Raw genomic sequence first — 17,569 nt, 5'->3', positions numbered from 1 at the left:
ACCAAACCCAAACATACATTTAACAGGATATATTTTTAAATAATTTCTTCATTAAGGTTTTTAATGCATGTGTACATGAAAATTTATATTAAAAAATTAAAAAGGAAAATCTTGTTTAGAATAACTCTGAAGTGCACAAATATTGACAAAAGCTAACAGAAAAAGTAATACAGCTCTGCTTTTTTATTAAGTAGTGTTGCAATTACTTAGAGCTGGCAAATAAATGCAATCCTCTGAGTTTTAGAGATTCTCACAAAAAGGACAACATTTTATTATATACATAATTCTGATGTGCAAGTATGCAATCAATATGTACACTTACATTCCTAACTGTTTACATCGTTCTAGAGTATTCACAGTAGAGTCAAGCTTAAGGTTAGAAATGTGAAAAGGCCATTAACAGTGAAAGAAAAAAATAAACCAAGATATGCCTTGGGATTTTAAGACATTTTAAACTACTTGTTAATAGATTTCAGATGACTAAGCTAGAATTTAATTTTGGAGCAGACTAAAAATATAGTTCTTTTTTAAATAAACAGTAATGCAAGTATGCTTGTAAATGGTTCCACAGATGGCAGTATGACCACAAGCACTGCCCATCAGTCTGATTGTGAAGCACTGCCACGGCCCCAGCGAGCCCTGCTGGCAGACACCCTGCTCCTCCCACTCCAGTGACTGTGTCTGCTGCACTTCTGCATATTTGTGTGCATTCCCAGGCCTACTCTGCTCTTGAAGAAAGAAAACCAGTTTCCTTAAGCCACATCCCTTTACGTGGCCATGTCTACTGCTCGCTGTTCATAGGAAGTATAAAAGAGAATGTAAGCAGCTGAGGACTTCACCGAGGACGCCGAGATCTCGGACACTTCGTGGTCATCAAACTTAAACCAGCGCTGTTTTGAAGCGTTTTTGCAGTAGGCTGTGTAGTGCCCCCCGTCCAGCCCACCGTAATGATTCTGTGAATGTAAGGCAAGGGTTAGTGGCCTTCAAAGCTGCCATTTCTTCCCTGCTTAGGGAAATAATCTAGAATGTGAAATTTTTACTAAATTGTTCTTTTTCAGAATGCAACTTAATCTGTAACTACAATGCAGCCTGGCTGAATCACACAGGCCACCCTGAGTCCTGGCATAAAGTGCAGCTGGAGTTTGAAATGTGACTGGTTACTCACCGATACTGAGAACAGATTGTATCTCTTCAAGGAAGTCTTTGGACCAATAACATACTGAGAGAGGTCAAGAGTTTCCAGGGGAAAATCTACTGAAGTTTGAAGCTTTTGTTTCCATCTTCCATCATAGGAAAATCTAGAGAATTAAAAAGCACCATGAAAAGCTACAGGCTGTTCAGAAGCTATTCCACTGTATTAAGCATGTTCGTTTTCCCTGTTTTTAACCAGGATGTGATCTCAACTAAAGTCCCCAGTTCTGTTAACATTTGCTCATGTGTTTCTTAGCAAAAATAACAAGAGATCACTTGTGAAAGTGCCTTGGGAGTTACAGCCTTATAAAAGAAGCATCAGATGAAAATCAAATTCTTGCAACATTACAACTGGTAATGTATCTGTGACCTTCTCTAAGGTAAAACGCTCAGCCACTGCCATGGAACAATCCAGTTCCATCAAAGCCTGGTCATTTAATCCCCAGTAATATCCACCAATCACCATTTCCTTACCGTTTCAAGTGCACAAGAAGAACAGGCGGTAATTTCCAAATTTCTATTTTTTTCAAAGAATCCCTTCGAGTTTTGCAATGGCTACAGTAAAATCTATTGTTATCAGTGAGCTTTTCTTCTTTGGAGAACAATCTAAGGCATTCCTAAAACAAAATACAGAGATTGTGAATAGTAGGTGTTTTTGCAAGTATAACAAAAATGATTGTTTCCCATTTGGGTTGTTAACCTGCATTGGTTATCTGCATCCTACATTTCACTGAGGAAAAGTGACTTAAATCTATGTGTGGAAGCAAGTTTTACTGCAGATATTAATTAGTGTCCTTCAAAATGTACAGACAATATTTTGTTTAAAACCACAGAATACTTACATTGTGACCTACCAAAGCAAATAATATACATGCTGCTATTGCAGCTTCAGTATTTCCATCCTGCTTCTAACTTAAAACTTTTAAGTTTATTTCTTTAAACTTTAGAAAAAATTTCAAAAAATGCAGATTCGGATCTGTTCATGTTTCAGGTCAATGCAAATTAAGCAGAATGCTGACCAACCCCTCTAGCAGAGAGTGAACAGCAGCAGCACCACAATGAAGTGGCACTTTGCACTGCAGGAGCAGTTTCTCTCCAGTTGCCCATACCTGCAGAGTGCATTTGCTGGAGGATGCAAGTGGCAATGACAGATACATGAAAGCCTCGAAGGTTCGGGACCGCTTGTGACACGTCAGACACTGCACGGTGGATTTGAACTGCCCTTGGAACAGCGCCACAATGATGGACTCGTTGAGCTGCTTGTGCTTGTGCCAGGCTATTTCTGCTGCACTTGAGTCATCCAGGTGATCGTTATTTTCTTCCTTGTATCTTTTCCTGTTGTCAGCCTGGGTAGCAGAAGTTTAAATACCACAGCAATATATTAACATGTATGTAAGTAAGAAATCTCACACAGGCAAGCATATGATTGATTATTCACAAGAATATTTAAACATGTCAGTGTTGCCATCCAGTTCTTGTCTAGTGAGGCTTCTTCTGTGACTCCCTCCACCACCTGATACCTACTACTTCAGAATTCCTACTTTAATTCTGAATAATCACATCTCTTTCTATACAAGGTTGCAGTACCATAATCTTATGGAATAGGAAAGTATTTTAAAAATTTCTCTTGATCTTCTGACAGATATATAATTTGTTTTAAGTGTATTGCTTACTTTATTTAGGTCCTCATGCAAGCCATCCATTAGAAAGAGAAGCAATTCTTGGGAGTCCTGTTGGCTATATCCTGCAAATTGGTCATTAATTTTCCCAATTGTAATTTTGAAGTCTTTTGGACTGATATATTTATACTGTCCTGCCCATAAAGCTTTCATTATTACACCAAACTCTTCAGCCACTTCACCTTTATGCCCCAGGAAATTTGACCTATAAAATAAGAAACAAAAAAAAATCTGAGCCATTCAAATAACTGGGTTTTAATATGAATGTTTTTAATTCAAAACATGATCCCAATTTTAAAATATTTCTTTAGACTAAGGAAAACTGGCTATTAGACTGAGTTAAATTTTCATCTATGTCAGCCCTGTAATTTGGTACCATATTCCAGATGGAAGGTACAGTATGTTTTGTGAACTATTTAAATATTCAGTTTGGTTTTAAGAGACTCTAGCACACATGTATTTTATGAATGTGGTGACCATAATTTAATTATCACAATCAAGTAAAACCTATTTAGTGGCACACATGAATTTTGAAAATGTCAAGGTGCCTAAAGTTACCATTTGCCTCCTACTTAAAAAAACAGCCCCATTAAGTCATCTTATCTTCTTGAATTGGCAAGTATAAAGGCAGGTGAGAGACTGCTACCTGTTAATATCAGCTTGATACAAGTTTCTGTTGAAATACTCAGCCAGGTGAGGAGCATTGCACAGACACTGCAATATGGAATTCATGTAGCAAGTGTTCCCTAGATTACGAAGTCCGGTCAGAGCTGGTCCCGATCCCCCAAACACGGGATTGAGATTGCGAATCTGCGATGCAGAGAGCCTGGAAATTTCTGCTTTAGTGTAACACGCAGGTCTATAAGCAAAAAATTATTTTTTAGGAGTTTCAGACTTGATAAAGTTGTTCACATAAACCAACAGACAGCACACCTCACCCCACCACCCACAGTGATTGGACCATCCTGGCACCAAACACCATCATTTAGGGCACTCAAAATCAGCCAATGCAACAGTGAGAAATCCATATACACTGGCCTATAATGAGGCTGAGTTTTAGGCACCATCAGCTGTGAGACTGATATATTTTCTTCCTTTATTTCTTTAATTCACAGATGAAGAATTAGCTGTTTAATACAGTCTAAAATGTGAAAACTCGCATTTCACAAACTGCCAGAAGACAGACTTTTACTATGATAACACAAATAACAGAACTCAAAAAGCAACTGTCATCCAATTAATAGACTGTAACCTCTGAAATTCCTGCTAATACATAACTATGATGAGAGAACTGCTCTATACTCTGTACTATATAACTGCTCTATTGAACTTCTAGCAATGAAATTTCAGTCTATTACTCATGCATCCTTTCAAACCCACTTAGAAAACAGTAAGGAATTTCAGCTGGTTAAATACCAAGAAAGTCCTTTGTGCTGTCACACTGCCTGAGCTGTGATCTAAGTTATCAAACAAACATACTTATTGTCACGATTGACTGCAGGAGTGACAGGAATTCTTTTCTTGTCTTCCTCCTGGATGGCCTGGGTGATATCTGGGGACGAGTAGGAGCGCTTGAGCTTGGAGTGCTCCCTCTCCCGCTCAGCTGCCACCTTTGCCTTGGCTTTGCGCGTGGGAGGGGTGGATGGAGGAGTGGCTGCAGGAGCCATTTCTGGTGGGTACATCTGAACAGTGTTGGTTGGAGAGTGATAGTAACGATAGGTTCCAGTGATGTCATCCAGGAACTTGGGGGAAAAAAACCAAATAGTTTCAAACTCAAGTGAAAATCCATCATTAACTTACCTATTAACAACAGCACGAGTTTTTCAGACATTGGGATATTAAGTTGTGACTGGCCTCAACATTCAATGGATTAAATTTAGTAGAAGGGGAATTTTCACCAAAATGCCTATTAAACAGCAAAAACCAGGAACAGCACATGAACTGTCCTAGTTTCATTAGAAATAATATTAAAATTCAGAAAGTAAATGTGTGGAAGTTAAAGGGGAGTAAAAAAAAATGAAACAAGATCTAACTTAGAAGTAAGACACAACTGAAATACAGGACAAAACGACACAGAACAGTTTGATTTTCATTTCAGAAGAGGAGTTACCTTTACCCAACCTGCAGGCAGCCCTGGGACTATCCTTCCCATTTCCTCACTTCGTGCTCTCATTAATGGCTCCCGCTGGGACTAATAAACAAAGAGAAAAATAAGGTATGTACAGTTCCCTATGCACAGCAACGAGCTGCCTGTGACTTCTCTATGGAGTTACATGATTCAGTGCAAACAGTACAATAAATCCTTGATTACAGATAGAAATAAAATGTATTGTAATGGTAATTTAGTATTTTCTATTGCTCAATCTAAACAAAAAACACAGGAACCTAAACAAAACATTTTCTGACACATTCCAAAAAAACAAGAAACAAACCAACCATTTAGTCTCATGAAAGTCATAAAACTCAATTTTTTCCCTGAAGAATCAGGAAACAGTAGGAGTATAAGCTTCTGTTAAATTCATAAGGCTGAGCTTTTTTCTCTCTTAAAGTAGCACTTGAAGGTGTGTGCATGAGATGATGAATGCATGGAGAATGTTTGTTAGTGCCACCAGAAACACATCAAGACTTCTAATGGAAGTTTCAAGTATTTTTCATTCAAATTTGACAAGTGGAAAAAAAGCAAATGAACACTGTGAACATGGCATAGTCTTAAGATGGTGACTTTAAAAACTGAAATGAAATGGAGTTTAACATAAGAATCATTTAGCATCTGTGCTTAATTATTTTGACTACATACAATACATTTGTATTTACTTTAAGTCTTTCAGTATCTTGTTCAGAATCCTCTCTAAGGGGTCCTGGCATTTGAGCTTCACTGTCTGGTTGTCCTTTAACCCCCATTTGCTGCAAAAGATTTTGAAAGAAGGCTTCAATTTTCATCTGGCATGTCAGTAAAGAATGCTGATAAAGCAGAGTTACACTTTCTTTTTTGGTTGTTAAATGCATGTACCACAACAAAGTGGTTAAAGCAGGTGATTTTTATTCCTTCTGCATACTCTAGACAATTCACTGGAATAGTTTTTGAAACTGAATGTTGTATTACAGTTTGTTCTGTAGTTTCAGCAGCTCAGAAATAAAATGCAGATATTCCACCTATGCTACTTTCCACCCTAAAAGTTGTGAGGTTTATAATTTGTTGTTAAACTTCAGGCTTTTTTCCCTTTTGCTCCTCACTTATCAAACCTCTCCATGGAAAAGGCAAACTGTGAAGCCAACATGAATTTGGTTGATCATAGGTCATCATTTTGGGATTATGTGACATTTCTCTGTCAGTCAAAAGCTCATGAATGACTGTGCTAAATTTGCACAGGAAGATTTATTTTTGCTTTTTTGTGCATCTGGATTAAACAAACATCAGAATATGATCAAATCACAACTGCAATCACAAAAGCAGAGAAAAATATCCTAATTCAACTTCTTGAGAAGTGGTTGTAAAGACATCTGTTCCATTGTTAACTTAAAAGTGGCTTCTGTTCTATGATCAGTTGATTTGTGCATTGAGAAATTTTGCAGTTTTTTTCAAGAATGGGGAAAGTAAGAATTGTGACTCTCCTCCCTTCCCCCCAAGGTTTGGAACTGGACTGTTTTCAGCAAAAATCCTAGATGAGGATGTTGCTTTGCTTCCTGTGTCAGGTAACAAAATCCTGTTCTGTCAGAGTTTCTACAGCTGGGGGCACTAAAGGGTTCCTTATGACACCATCGTATCCTTAACACCACATACAGGACCAAGCTGGCACAAGAGATTAAATACCACCAGGCTTCTATTTTTGAAACAGAGGGTTGCAGTCTATGAACCATCATCCCTTCTAGCTCCATGTGAGTGGGAAGTTTTGTTATCCCGTGGGGATTACATGCTGCCCTCCTACAAGAAAGAAACAAGCTTGTCTTGGGGAAAAAAAAATCTATTTGTGTCTTGGTTTTAACTCTCTCCTCTACTTTTATGTAAAATGTGGTCTAAGTACACATCCAATTATGTATTTCAAATTGCTAGATTAAAACTGGACTATTCAGAATGATTTAAGTGCATAACTACTTCAACATGTGATGATGATTTTCTTTTCACTGACCTTGCCTGGAACAGTCACAAAGGTCTGAGATGCATCACCCAGTGCCCGTTTCTGTGTTTCTGGTGTTCGAGTTCCCTTTTCTCTTTCTTCCATGGATATTTTGTCAATCTCAATCCTTTTTGCACCAATGTTTTCTGGTTCATTTTTATTTTGCTTTTTTGCTTCTACTGCTTCTCTGTGTGCTCTTTCTTGTTCCTTTTCCTCCTGCTCTCTTTTTATTTGTTCATCCCTCTCCTTCTGCTCTCTGTCCTCTTTAGATTGCTGTAGCTTTTCTTTGTGTTCCTTCTCCTTCTGTTCCTCTTTTGCCTTTTGTTCTTGTTCTTTTTCTTTTCGTTCTTGTTCTTCTTTTTCTCTCCTGAGCCTCTCTCTCTGTTCGTGCTGCTGCCTCTCCCGCAGTTCCTTTTCCCGTCTGTTTTTCTCTAACAGAGCAGCAGTTTCTGCATGGACCCGACTTTTTTCTTCTTCTGTCAGAGTGCTCCTTCCATCATGCGCAGGCTTTGTGGAGCGGTCTGGAACTATTCTTCCACTCTCACCAGACTGGCTGTCACTGATTGTACTTGCAGGTTTTGCTCTGTTATCACCGAGGATTTTTAGTGAAGGCTTTTTAGAACGATCCACCTGTAACACAGGTGCAGAACACAGAGTGCAGAACAATTCACTACAGCTACCACTACTCTCTTTGCTAAGCTCTTCCTGAGTGAGATTTGTAACAGAATAAAGATTATATCAAGTTGACTTCAGCCAGAGAGAGAGATCTTTCAATTTCATTACATCTTCTCATTCAAAGTGCTTGTTAGTAAAATTAGGTATTCATTCCAGGTGTGAACTAATAAACAAGCCCTGAAGAACCATAAGGACAGCATTATGCACTGATTACCACAACCCTCTATTTTTGAGCTTTCAAAGGTAAACATTTTGGGGCAATCAGGCAGCCTAATTTGGGCTTGGCCCTCTCAATCATGTGACAAAGCACATGTTTAAGGCAGATCTGCTTGATGGGAAGGGGTATTTAAGAATGGCTTATACTCAACTGTTGCCAGTAGGTTGTTTTTGAGGTTGGAGTGAGTGCTCTGAAGAAATAAAAGCTCATCTGGTTCAGGGACAAACAGAAATAAGATCTCTAAATTTTACAGTATAGGGTCTCTTGAATGAGAGCTATATTAAAGGCTGCATCTAGAAAATGAAGAGCTTTTAGCCATGTCTACTAAGGTAAGTACTATTTTAGTGTAAGAATTCTACAAAGGTGTTTTTATGAAGTCTTATTCACATGAAAGGAAGAAACAAATTCCTATACTTTCACTACTGGGCCCAGAGTGACAAAACACCTAATGTTTTATTATTTGAATGAAGATGCAGTGGCTGGAAATCAGACCTGTGGAACAGCTAAGGTAAACCATGGCTTGTCCTCTCTGTATTTCATCCTATGTTGCTTTAAGTAGAAAGGTTACTTATAAACTTTCTGAATTAGTGATCAATTGCTGACCTTGAATTTCTCACATGCTCATATAAAAACATTTATGAAAAGTTCTGCTATTCTGTTGAATGTATTTAGTTCCATATAATTCTGTAGATCAGTTACCACAGCTTCACAGACCACCAAGAGTCTCTGTACCAATATACTCATGTACAAGGCTTAAACAAATGTATTGGGTATGTTTACTTGTGGATTTCAAGTTCTGGGTGCGGTGGGCCTCTAACACATTAACCATATACTAACTGAAAAAAAGGAACAGGTCAAAAAGCTTACCTCAGGGATACTTCTTGTAACTGACATGGGATTAACTACAAAGGAACTGTCAGATTTTGGAACAGCAGCATCTTGTGTGTTTGGTCTGTTAAGTGATTTTAGTCTCTCTTCCAAATTATCTCCCATTTCTTCATTTTCAGCAACAACAGGTAGCACAGGAGCTGGCTCTTCCAGAGATGGATATGTAAAATCCACTGCAGGAGGGGGGACAGGAGGGAACCATAAGAGAATTCTCAAAACAAAAGCAAAATAAACCCTCCATTCCAATCCAAAATTTAGCTTTTAGCCATAACAAGACTTTCCTAAAAACACCTGAATGAATGAAAGACTCATCCAGTAAGTAAAAATGCTTGCTGGAGTGTTATCCTTTGTACTTACAAGAAACAGTCACTGCTTCAGTCCTGCCATGCTGGGGTGGAGTTACTTTAGCATTTGTTGTGTACTGGGGAAAACAAAGGAGCCAGTTTTCATAACCTCCCTCTAGAATTAAAGGTTCATTCTGCAGGATGGTTTTGCTTTCCCACTGCATGGAAAAAAAAGTTTAAAGTTAATTGATTTAAAAATAGAAAGTAGACTTTTACAGCTTAATAGTGTTGTTTCAATTCCTGTGCCTAGACATTGAGAGATTGTTTTTTGAGATTTTTAAACAAGAATTAGTGGTTGCAAAAATAGGGATCCTCTCTGTGTTTGGAGAAGGCCCAGCACAGTTGGTTCCTGGCTTTGTCTACAACAGGGTGTGAGTATTTCCAGTAGAGAAAGAACTGCTTACTGCTACTTCACATAACAATCTTCCATGCAGAAAAGTATTTTTATTACAGTATTTGCTTCAGTTTCTTATCTGGTATGTTTGCTGAGGGATTAGTGATTTAGAAAGCATAACACTGACTTTCTGAAACCCCTTGAGAGTTCAGGGTTCAGACTGCCCTCCTCCTGCTGTCCTCAGTACTTGTTCAGTACTAGTACATGAACAAGACAGTCTAGAGAACAGTCTCTAAAGCAATTAAGAAGGAGAACTGCTGAACTATCTCTGAATCCCAGTGCTGAATGTCAAGGTAACAGAAAGATTTGCAGTCTTTCACAAGAGCCACCACTGTACAGAGGAGGGACAACACAGGCACAGAGAATTTGACTCGAATGTTGGGCATCTGCTCACTGTGGAGTCTATAAGCTTCCTGCACTGATGAAACTCAAATTTAAATTGATGTTTACCTAAAAGTTATATTCAAAAATGCAGAAAAGTGAACTTTGCTGAAAATATTTCTGGAGCCTCCTTCATTGCAGCCCATCCACTGTGGGAAGTACCTGGCTGATAGGACTGCAATGTAGGTGGCCAACCAGTTTCCAGGGATAAGGAATTACTGTTGCTAATATGGGAGGGAAGGTGACTGTTCCTGGGAAACAGGGCTAAAAGTATTTTCCCAAAGAACTGTAAGTTGATGAGCTGCTTGTTGAGGAAGTGAGTTGAATCATTCTGCTGTTTACCTGTTTAATAAATTATACTGTCATCTACTAGAGTACAGTATGAAACTTCAAACTACACTTCTGCTATCAAAACAAGCAGGCTTTGAAAACTCAACCAAGTGTCATTAAATATAAGTGCTTCAAGGCCTTATTTACTAAGATGAATTAATTAATGAATTAAAAGATGAAATTTGCCAACCTTAAAAAGTGCATCTTTCAGGCTCTGTAGAGTTGTTCCCAGCTTTAAGTCTTCAGCAGAACTAAACCAGTCTAGCAGTATAACATAATGGAACTGTCCTCTCCTCTTCCATGCATCCCTAGACTCCTCTGGGAGTCTAGCTTCAATCAGGTAAGCAGTATCTCTGAAATGAAATAACATGCATTCAAAGATTCATGTACAAGTAACATTCTGTCCAACAATATATAATCTATAGATGTTTATGTGCTTGGATAAAATAAATATACATTATGTTGAAGTCAGTACATGCAAGAACAGAGCTGTGCAGATACATCTCACCCACTGGTACGCAGCAGGGATTCTGACACTAGGTGTACAAGTTTAAAAGCATGTACTTTTTTAGAAAATTAAATATTTTACTCTCATTTAACATCATATCTTACCCAGGATGGATAGCTTCTTCTGGGACACTGATGGATTTTGGAATACAGGATTCCTGATAATCCTTTGATTTTCGAGCATCCATTATAAGCAATTCAATATTTTTGTCTGACATCATTGCAAACAGTCTCTCAGGTGTGACTGCTCCTTGAGAGAGAGAAATAATTACATGTAAGAAGCCACATTATAAATGAAGATAGCTATGAAGGGCTATGGTATCTGACTGGTGCAATCAAGACTGCAAACAGATGAAACAGAACTAAGAATTCCCACAAAGTCATGGAGGTGAGACATTACAGCATGGGCCTTTTGCTCCCACTGCTGTAGTGATCAGCACCTGATCTGTTAGATTAGACAATACTGAATATTTCAGTGATAAACAAGTTTAATGTACTGTGGTCTCATTTAAATCAAGCTACATAGGCAAGCATTTGTGAACTACATGCTGCAGATATTCCTCTTAAGAACTCCAGAGAACATTTTCATATACTCATTACAAGAACAAAAAGCAGAAGGTTGTAAGGAGAATGGAAAAATTTTGTATTTAGCTGAGTAAGCTGTCATATTTCATCCTTGCCTATCAGCAGTAGAGCTGTTTTTCTTTCTAACCTGACCAATTCAGGACTAGTTCATCTTCCATTACTGAACAGTTGAAAAACTAACTACAGATCTCTAAGTTTATGAGAAGTAATGAAGGCTTTAATACAGAGTTTAACGAATTACTGATTTGTTATAACTGAAATGCAGGATACTAGAATTTAATCTAAATATTTTAACTGTGAAATAACTCCTGAGAAGGACTGCAGCTGTGAGGTGATTAGTGCACAGTCATACAGAAATCTTTTTCACATTAGTGCAAGCACTGCATCTCTTACCACTCAGGCTATCAGACTGATCTTTTCTTTCCAGTGAATGCTTTGTCTCACCATTGATCTGGATAAGGGGAAAAAAAAATTAGCATGTAATACTGAGAACTGAGGTGGCCAACAGGCAATGACTCTCACAGAGCCTGAAGGAAACTTGTCAGACAATTAAGCCACAGGAACAAACACAGCACAAGGGAGCTGCATCTGAAGATGTGCTCACAAATGATACTCAAAAGATACTGAGGTTGCTGGCCTGCCTAGACAGAAAATAGTTACAAAGGTAACACAACCTAGGACACCATCATCTAGCAGAAGAAATTCTTTAAGTATTTGTTGAGAATTAAGTGTTAATTGTTTCCACACTACCGCTAAAAAGTCAACCTTCCCCTAAAATGGGGACATGTTATCCTTAGTATCAGTTTGTCAACATTACCTCGGGTTTCTTGCACTAATTCTGGCATAAAACAGAATTTGACTTAGTCATTCAGCTCAGTCTATCTTAAACCAGACTTGGAGGCTACAAGGACTTCACATATTCCAAAGAAATGTCAAAGAAAGGTTATGGAGAGTGTACATTACTTCAAAAAACTCCCACCTTGATTCTGAACTGGAAATAGCTACTAGTAGAGACTAAATTGAAACTATACATTCAGATTGAATTAGAGTTTGTAAACATCTTCACTTACCCTTTGGCTTTTTCCTTTGGAATCCACAGCACTTTCTGAGGAGTTTTTGGCTGAGCTCTTTCCATCATCTTTTGGTTCTTGCTTTTTCTGCAGCTCTTGTCTGTCCCTCTCTTCAAGTTTTTTCCTAACTTCAGCTTCCTCGTATCTATTGGGGGCAAAAAAATGCCTTTTTTTCAGTATTGTGGTTTTGGCTAACCTTGGATTATTAAAATCAAAATCACTAAGTCTTCGGTCAAAAACTTTAAAAGAAGGATTTAGAATTTTAAAAAGTTAAAGTATTGCCAGTTTTTGTATTCTGACGAACTCCATATTGCTTCCTAACTATGTGGTCTTATTTCTCCAACTTTTGGGTAGGTCTTCTTATTGCTAAATCTTGCTTTGAGTCCTATTACATAGCCACTGATTGTAAAGCTATTTTTTCTTCAAACCTGGTGTCATGCTTAGCTATGGTGTCTCTGAATGTTTTTCACTTTCCATTGACAACTGTATGTACTGGCAACTTACAGGTAAACTCCAATATATTATAACAGTGATCCCAGGTATTTTATTTCATTTTGCAATGGAGCCAGTGAAGAGTAAGTTAGCTCAGATATCTAAATTTGCGTTTTCTGGGAAGTTGGATCAGAACTACTTGTACAGTAATCACCTTCAGACTGTAAGCTGACTCTGTGATGTGCTCACCTGTGTGCCTGGTGCTTGTTTCAAACACTGGGCCTACAGGGAAGCCAATGCAAGAACTGTGTTCACTCAGGAGTTTTGGGGGATGAGGTCTTGCATACAACTGTCCTTTTCATAAAGCCTCAGATTTGAAAATTACCCTCCCAGCCTTTCACCACTGGAAGGACAATCATGGTATTGTAAAGCAGTGATCTCCAAACTACAGTTTTCAGATCACCCACTGGAGGTTTCTACAGTCACATCATTGTTCAATAGTATTCACTTATATTTAACATAACTGAGTAGTTTAAGGGTTACTAGTATCATAAAACAAAAAGAGAATGTTTGACCTAACAATTTGGATCTGAAGCAAGAAGTAAAACATGAACTCAGAATTGTGTTAGTAAGTGCTCATTTTAACCAGATGTTGTATAATGAGGGTTAAAATAACAATGACAATACAGCTGTATGTTAATAACCTAGATCATTCAAATTCCACCTCCAAGTCTACTAATTGCCCACTAAGAGGAAGGAGGCAGCAAGTCTGTAATTTTATTTTTAAACAGGTTTCTTGATTTGGCACAGGCGTTATAAGTTAGAACTGAGCATTTTGTTCCCACTTGGAGTTAATGACACTAAAGCATATTTCAGATTTTAGTTTAATTTGGTCAGTATGAAATATTTACCCATCAATTTCCTATCTATACCTCTGAAGCACGTAGTAGGTCATTCATGCAAGCATTCCTGCCCCTATACAAGTTTCATCACCTCTACTTTTAGTTAACAATTAACATTCAAACTATTTGCTGGCCTACTGCCTGGGGAAGAAATTATACAAATAATTTCCTTGAAACTACTTCTGTAGTTACACAGGAGTCATGTTTCATTTCTGTTACCTTTAAATATTTACACATTTTGCCAGAGTAGTTAAAAGTTACTGCATCAACTCCAAAACTCTGTTCCTTTCATAAAAAGACATAAGTTACTTAAACAAGTCTCTACATTTTGGGTTTCTCTGACTCTATCAATGTTTACTTTTAGAGTGAATTTATAGTTGTGTTTAATTGTAAGACTCACCTAAACAAAGAAAATCTAAAGATTGTTTCATACACAGCGTCATGAGATCTTTGTGAAGTCAGTCTTCACATACATGTAACTACACTCACAGTTCACCTAAACGAACTTTATAGATTTAGCAGTTTGGAGGTATAAAATACACTTTCACAAGAATACTTGGGAGGAGGGGCTGGGACAAGACACTTGTGAAGGGAAATGTGCCCAGCTGCAGAAAGAGAGTTAAAAGAGTGAGAACATCGCTAAGGATGCAAGAAGCAGAGAAAGCTGGAAATAAGAACTACTGTGCTAAATATCACCTAAAGATAGACCCTACCTTACAACTTCTTACTAACACAATTTCATGGCTTATGGCACAAAGATGTAACTTGTCAGCTGATAATCAGGTACCCAAAAGGCCATTAGCATCTGCTCATTTACATACTGGCAGAACTGTGCATTCCACACACATATCTGCAAGTGGCTAAAGAATCAAAGCCTGGCATTTCTTAGTGGAAACTACATCCAGACTAGGGGGACTTTTTAGCATATCTGATGATTAGGAATGTTCATTAATGTATTATGTTAAAAGGTTGAGGAAGAAATTGCTCTTGATCATCTGTCCTGTTTATGTACTTCAGACCTTGCGGTTTCTTTTTATTAGTCAATTAACAAAACCCGGAGGCACTGTCAACAAACAAAGGAATTAGCAGAAAGTGTACAAAATGACAAGTTATTGGAGTGTGTGGCAGTGAAAATTATCTCTAGTAAAAGACTTCTGGGAATAAATTTAGGCTCTCAAGAGTTTCAGGTACCTATGGTTTACTCAAGTGCAATTGCTTACTACTAAAGAGCACGAAAATCTGCACTTGGCACAGATACAGGCTCGAGGTAAAAGGAATAAAGTCTTAGCCATCAACTATATTACATACCTGAGTTTAAGGCTGTCTGACAGTATTTCAGCTTCATCAAGAGCTTTTTTTAAATTTGTAGGTCCCAGAATTGAATGAAAATAATCCTAAAATGACAAGCATCACATAATATAAATATGCAGTTTAACAATGCTTACTTCTATGCATGTCAAGAGTCACTAATGTATGGAGAGCTGATATTATAATATTAATGCTAAAAAAAGAACTAGTTTGAATCAAAACATTTTCCATTCAAATATGAGTTTGTAAGAAAGACTGAAGTCTAAGTCTAAGACTTACTAAAGTCTTACTTGTCTAGTCTAAAGACTAGACAAGGCAACTTCACCAAAGAAGTCTGACTGATAAAAATTATGGGAATACCTTTCCATGAAAAAATATTCACAGATCTGACAATTTGTATAGTTCATACATAAAAAAGAAAACTGTAAAAAAAATTAACATCAGACTTCTCAAAATCAAGAAAGAAAAAAATAGCACCATAAGTGAGACAGTTTACTTAATATCAGTGTGATCCTTTGAATGTGTTTTAGTGTAATTCTCTGTACTTCTCATACTTTGACCAATGCAGAAGAGATCAGACAGAAATCTTTTATACCTGCTGCTGCTTAAAATCAGGTCTCTTTCTAATAAGGTTATAAACAGCCACATATTTCATGTATAGGATGTAAGCTTTTTCTTCATCTCCATCCAGTCTGCTTTCCTCTGCTGCCTTGAAAATCTTAAGGGCACTCTGCACATAACTGAAAGCAAAGAAGAGGAGTAAAGCACGTAATTGTTGACTTGTCCTCAAACACCTTTTCATTACAAGATGCCATCTTAAGTGTTTACAGACTTCATCCATATATTAAGCATTTGCTTTTACCACCTTAATATCAAGCTTTCATTAAATATGAATTGCAATCATGTTCTTCCAAATAATGTTTATCTTTGCTAGTCTGTTTACCAGCCTTATTTAAAGTCTTCCATAATTAAATACCATAGTGAGATATGGAAAAAGGTACTTTCCCCTTCTAAGAATAACTTTCTTTCTAGGAAAAATTAAGTTATAGTAAGACAAAATTAAATCATCAATTTTCTAAAAATGCTAGAGGCAAAGCATTCAGACACTTGCAAAAGATTTTGTCATTTTTACAGGTCTGCATTTATGTAGCCTTTCCTCTAAGCATGTGAATTTTCACGGGCATTGTGCTCTGTCCAAGTCATGTTTTGGCAGTATGCCAAGTGGCTTCTGAAGGCAGTAAGCACATCCAATGTGACAGTCGAGAGCCACATATAAGACTATTGGAGATTTTGTATCTAGCAGAAATAACGAAGGAAATTTAGATCCTCAACAAATTTGTTCTGGGACCACAAATATTTTAAGTATTAATTCAAAATCAATTATAACATATATACCTTTTTGTACTGGTCTTTTCAGGTTTTACTTCTGTCTTCTTGTTGAGATCTTTCAATGAAGTAGAGAGGTACAGCTCCTTAGGTACGGATGCCACAGCAGGCATGTTAATATTGTTACTTATGTCCCTTCTAGGATGTTACAGCTTCTTAGAAGTTTCTACCAGTATTTTTCTGGAGGAGGAAAAAAGGCAGGAAGAGCCAAATTATATTCCAATTCCTTTTAGTACAGTAGTTATAGTTACCTGTGTAGGTTTATTACCTAATTTATCTCACCTTATGTGAGCTAGCAGAGTGTCGGAACAATTAATAGTATAAATTAATATTTCAAAGTGACAGAATTATTTGAAATCACTTCATGTAATTGATCAAGAATGTTCAGCAATATCCGTGCTAACAGGAAAATTTAAAAAAAAATGCTGACTCATGAATGTTCAAAATCATCATATCCAGCAAATTTATTCTACTGAAATGCCAGCAAGTATACTATCAAAAAATAGCTGACTCCTCTGTACTCTGCAAATACACATTACTCCCCCTGAAAAATGAGACTTCTAAAGTCTTGCTAAGAGATAAGCTGAGAACAGGGAGGCTGCTACCATTAAAGTCCACTGAAACATCTTGGACATTCTGTAGGTCTTCAACCCCTTGGTGCCATTGACTTTGTGCTTTCATTTGAAAGTGGTTTCCAGGCAGCCATGAAATAGTTAAGCAGAATTTGGTCACAAGGGACTGTTACATCATGTTATCTGAGACAGGGAAGTCCAGGAAGTCTCCTGCAGACAGTCCAAAACTCTTTGCATCTAGTACACAGTGAGCTATTTTATTTTAGCCTTGGGGGTGGCAGGGGAGGAACTGAGCTCCCTCACAAGGAAGAGGGGAGACATTCAGATGTGAGCAATACTGAAGGAATGAAGGGGGACTCAGTAGAAGACAGACACTCAAATGGTATCAGCAAGGAAGTTATTTCCTAGTAGAGAAAAGCCACATGGCTTTTGAGAAGATGAAGGTAGAGCATTTCTCTTGTACTCTCAATGCGATCAGCATCAAGTGTGACCAAAAAAAAACAGACAGTGACCTCAGAGGGAAGCTTCACCTGACCAAATTGATCAGTAGCCACTCAATGAAGTAGTCCCAATTTCCCTCCCTCTTTCTCATG

General features: G+C 37.6%; 1 protein-coding gene across 2 annotated transcripts in view; it reads right to left on the bottom strand.

Annotated features, from left to right (window-relative positions):
* Positions 1 to 14: 14 nt before the first annotated feature.
* USP8 (ubiquitin specific peptidase 8) overlaps positions 15 to 17,569 on the bottom strand; it is a 21,171-nt gene continuing 3,616 nt past the window's right edge. Inside the window, exons 2-20 of one of the 2 annotated variants that reach the window (XM_054272460.1) lie at positions 16,414 to 16,584; positions 15,614 to 15,758; positions 15,019 to 15,104; positions 12,377 to 12,521; positions 11,700 to 11,757; positions 10,827 to 10,971; positions 10,405 to 10,567; positions 9,123 to 9,267; positions 8,745 to 8,938; positions 6,998 to 7,615; positions 5,685 to 5,774; positions 4,981 to 5,061; positions 4,350 to 4,612; positions 3,517 to 3,729; positions 2,865 to 3,075; positions 2,301 to 2,537; positions 1,666 to 1,808; positions 1,166 to 1,298; positions 15 to 953 (exon numbers count right to left, since the gene is read on the bottom strand). In XM_054272460.1, coding sequence (XP_054128435.1) covers positions 768 to 953; positions 1,166 to 1,298; positions 1,666 to 1,808; positions 2,301 to 2,537; positions 2,865 to 3,075; positions 3,517 to 3,729; positions 4,350 to 4,612; positions 4,981 to 5,061; positions 5,685 to 5,774; positions 6,998 to 7,615; positions 8,745 to 8,938; positions 9,123 to 9,267; positions 10,405 to 10,567; positions 10,827 to 10,971; positions 11,700 to 11,757; positions 12,377 to 12,521; positions 15,019 to 15,104; positions 15,614 to 15,758; positions 16,414 to 16,517 — 3,360 coding nt within the window. In that variant the 5' untranslated portion in view covers positions 16,518 to 16,584 and the 3' untranslated portion in view covers positions 15 to 767. The remainder of the gene's footprint in view (positions 954 to 1,165; positions 1,299 to 1,665; positions 1,809 to 2,300; positions 2,538 to 2,864; positions 3,076 to 3,516; positions 3,730 to 4,349; positions 4,613 to 4,980; positions 5,062 to 5,684; positions 5,775 to 6,997; positions 7,616 to 8,744; positions 8,939 to 9,122; positions 9,268 to 10,404; positions 10,568 to 10,826; positions 10,972 to 11,699; positions 11,758 to 12,376; positions 12,522 to 15,018; positions 15,105 to 15,613; positions 15,759 to 16,413; positions 16,585 to 17,569) is intronic. The other variant, XM_054272461.1, reaches the window with a different exon arrangement.

This window comes from Melozone crissalis, unplaced genomic scaffold (assembly GCF_028551555.1).
Source record: "Melozone crissalis strain CALT ecotype California unplaced genomic scaffold, PUWL_Pcris_2 ptg000014l_1, whole genome shotgun sequence".
NCBI classification, from domain to species: Eukaryota; Metazoa; Chordata; class Aves; order Passeriformes; family Passerellidae; genus Melozone; species Melozone crissalis.
This window is presented reverse-complemented; position numbering and strand designations above follow the sequence as displayed.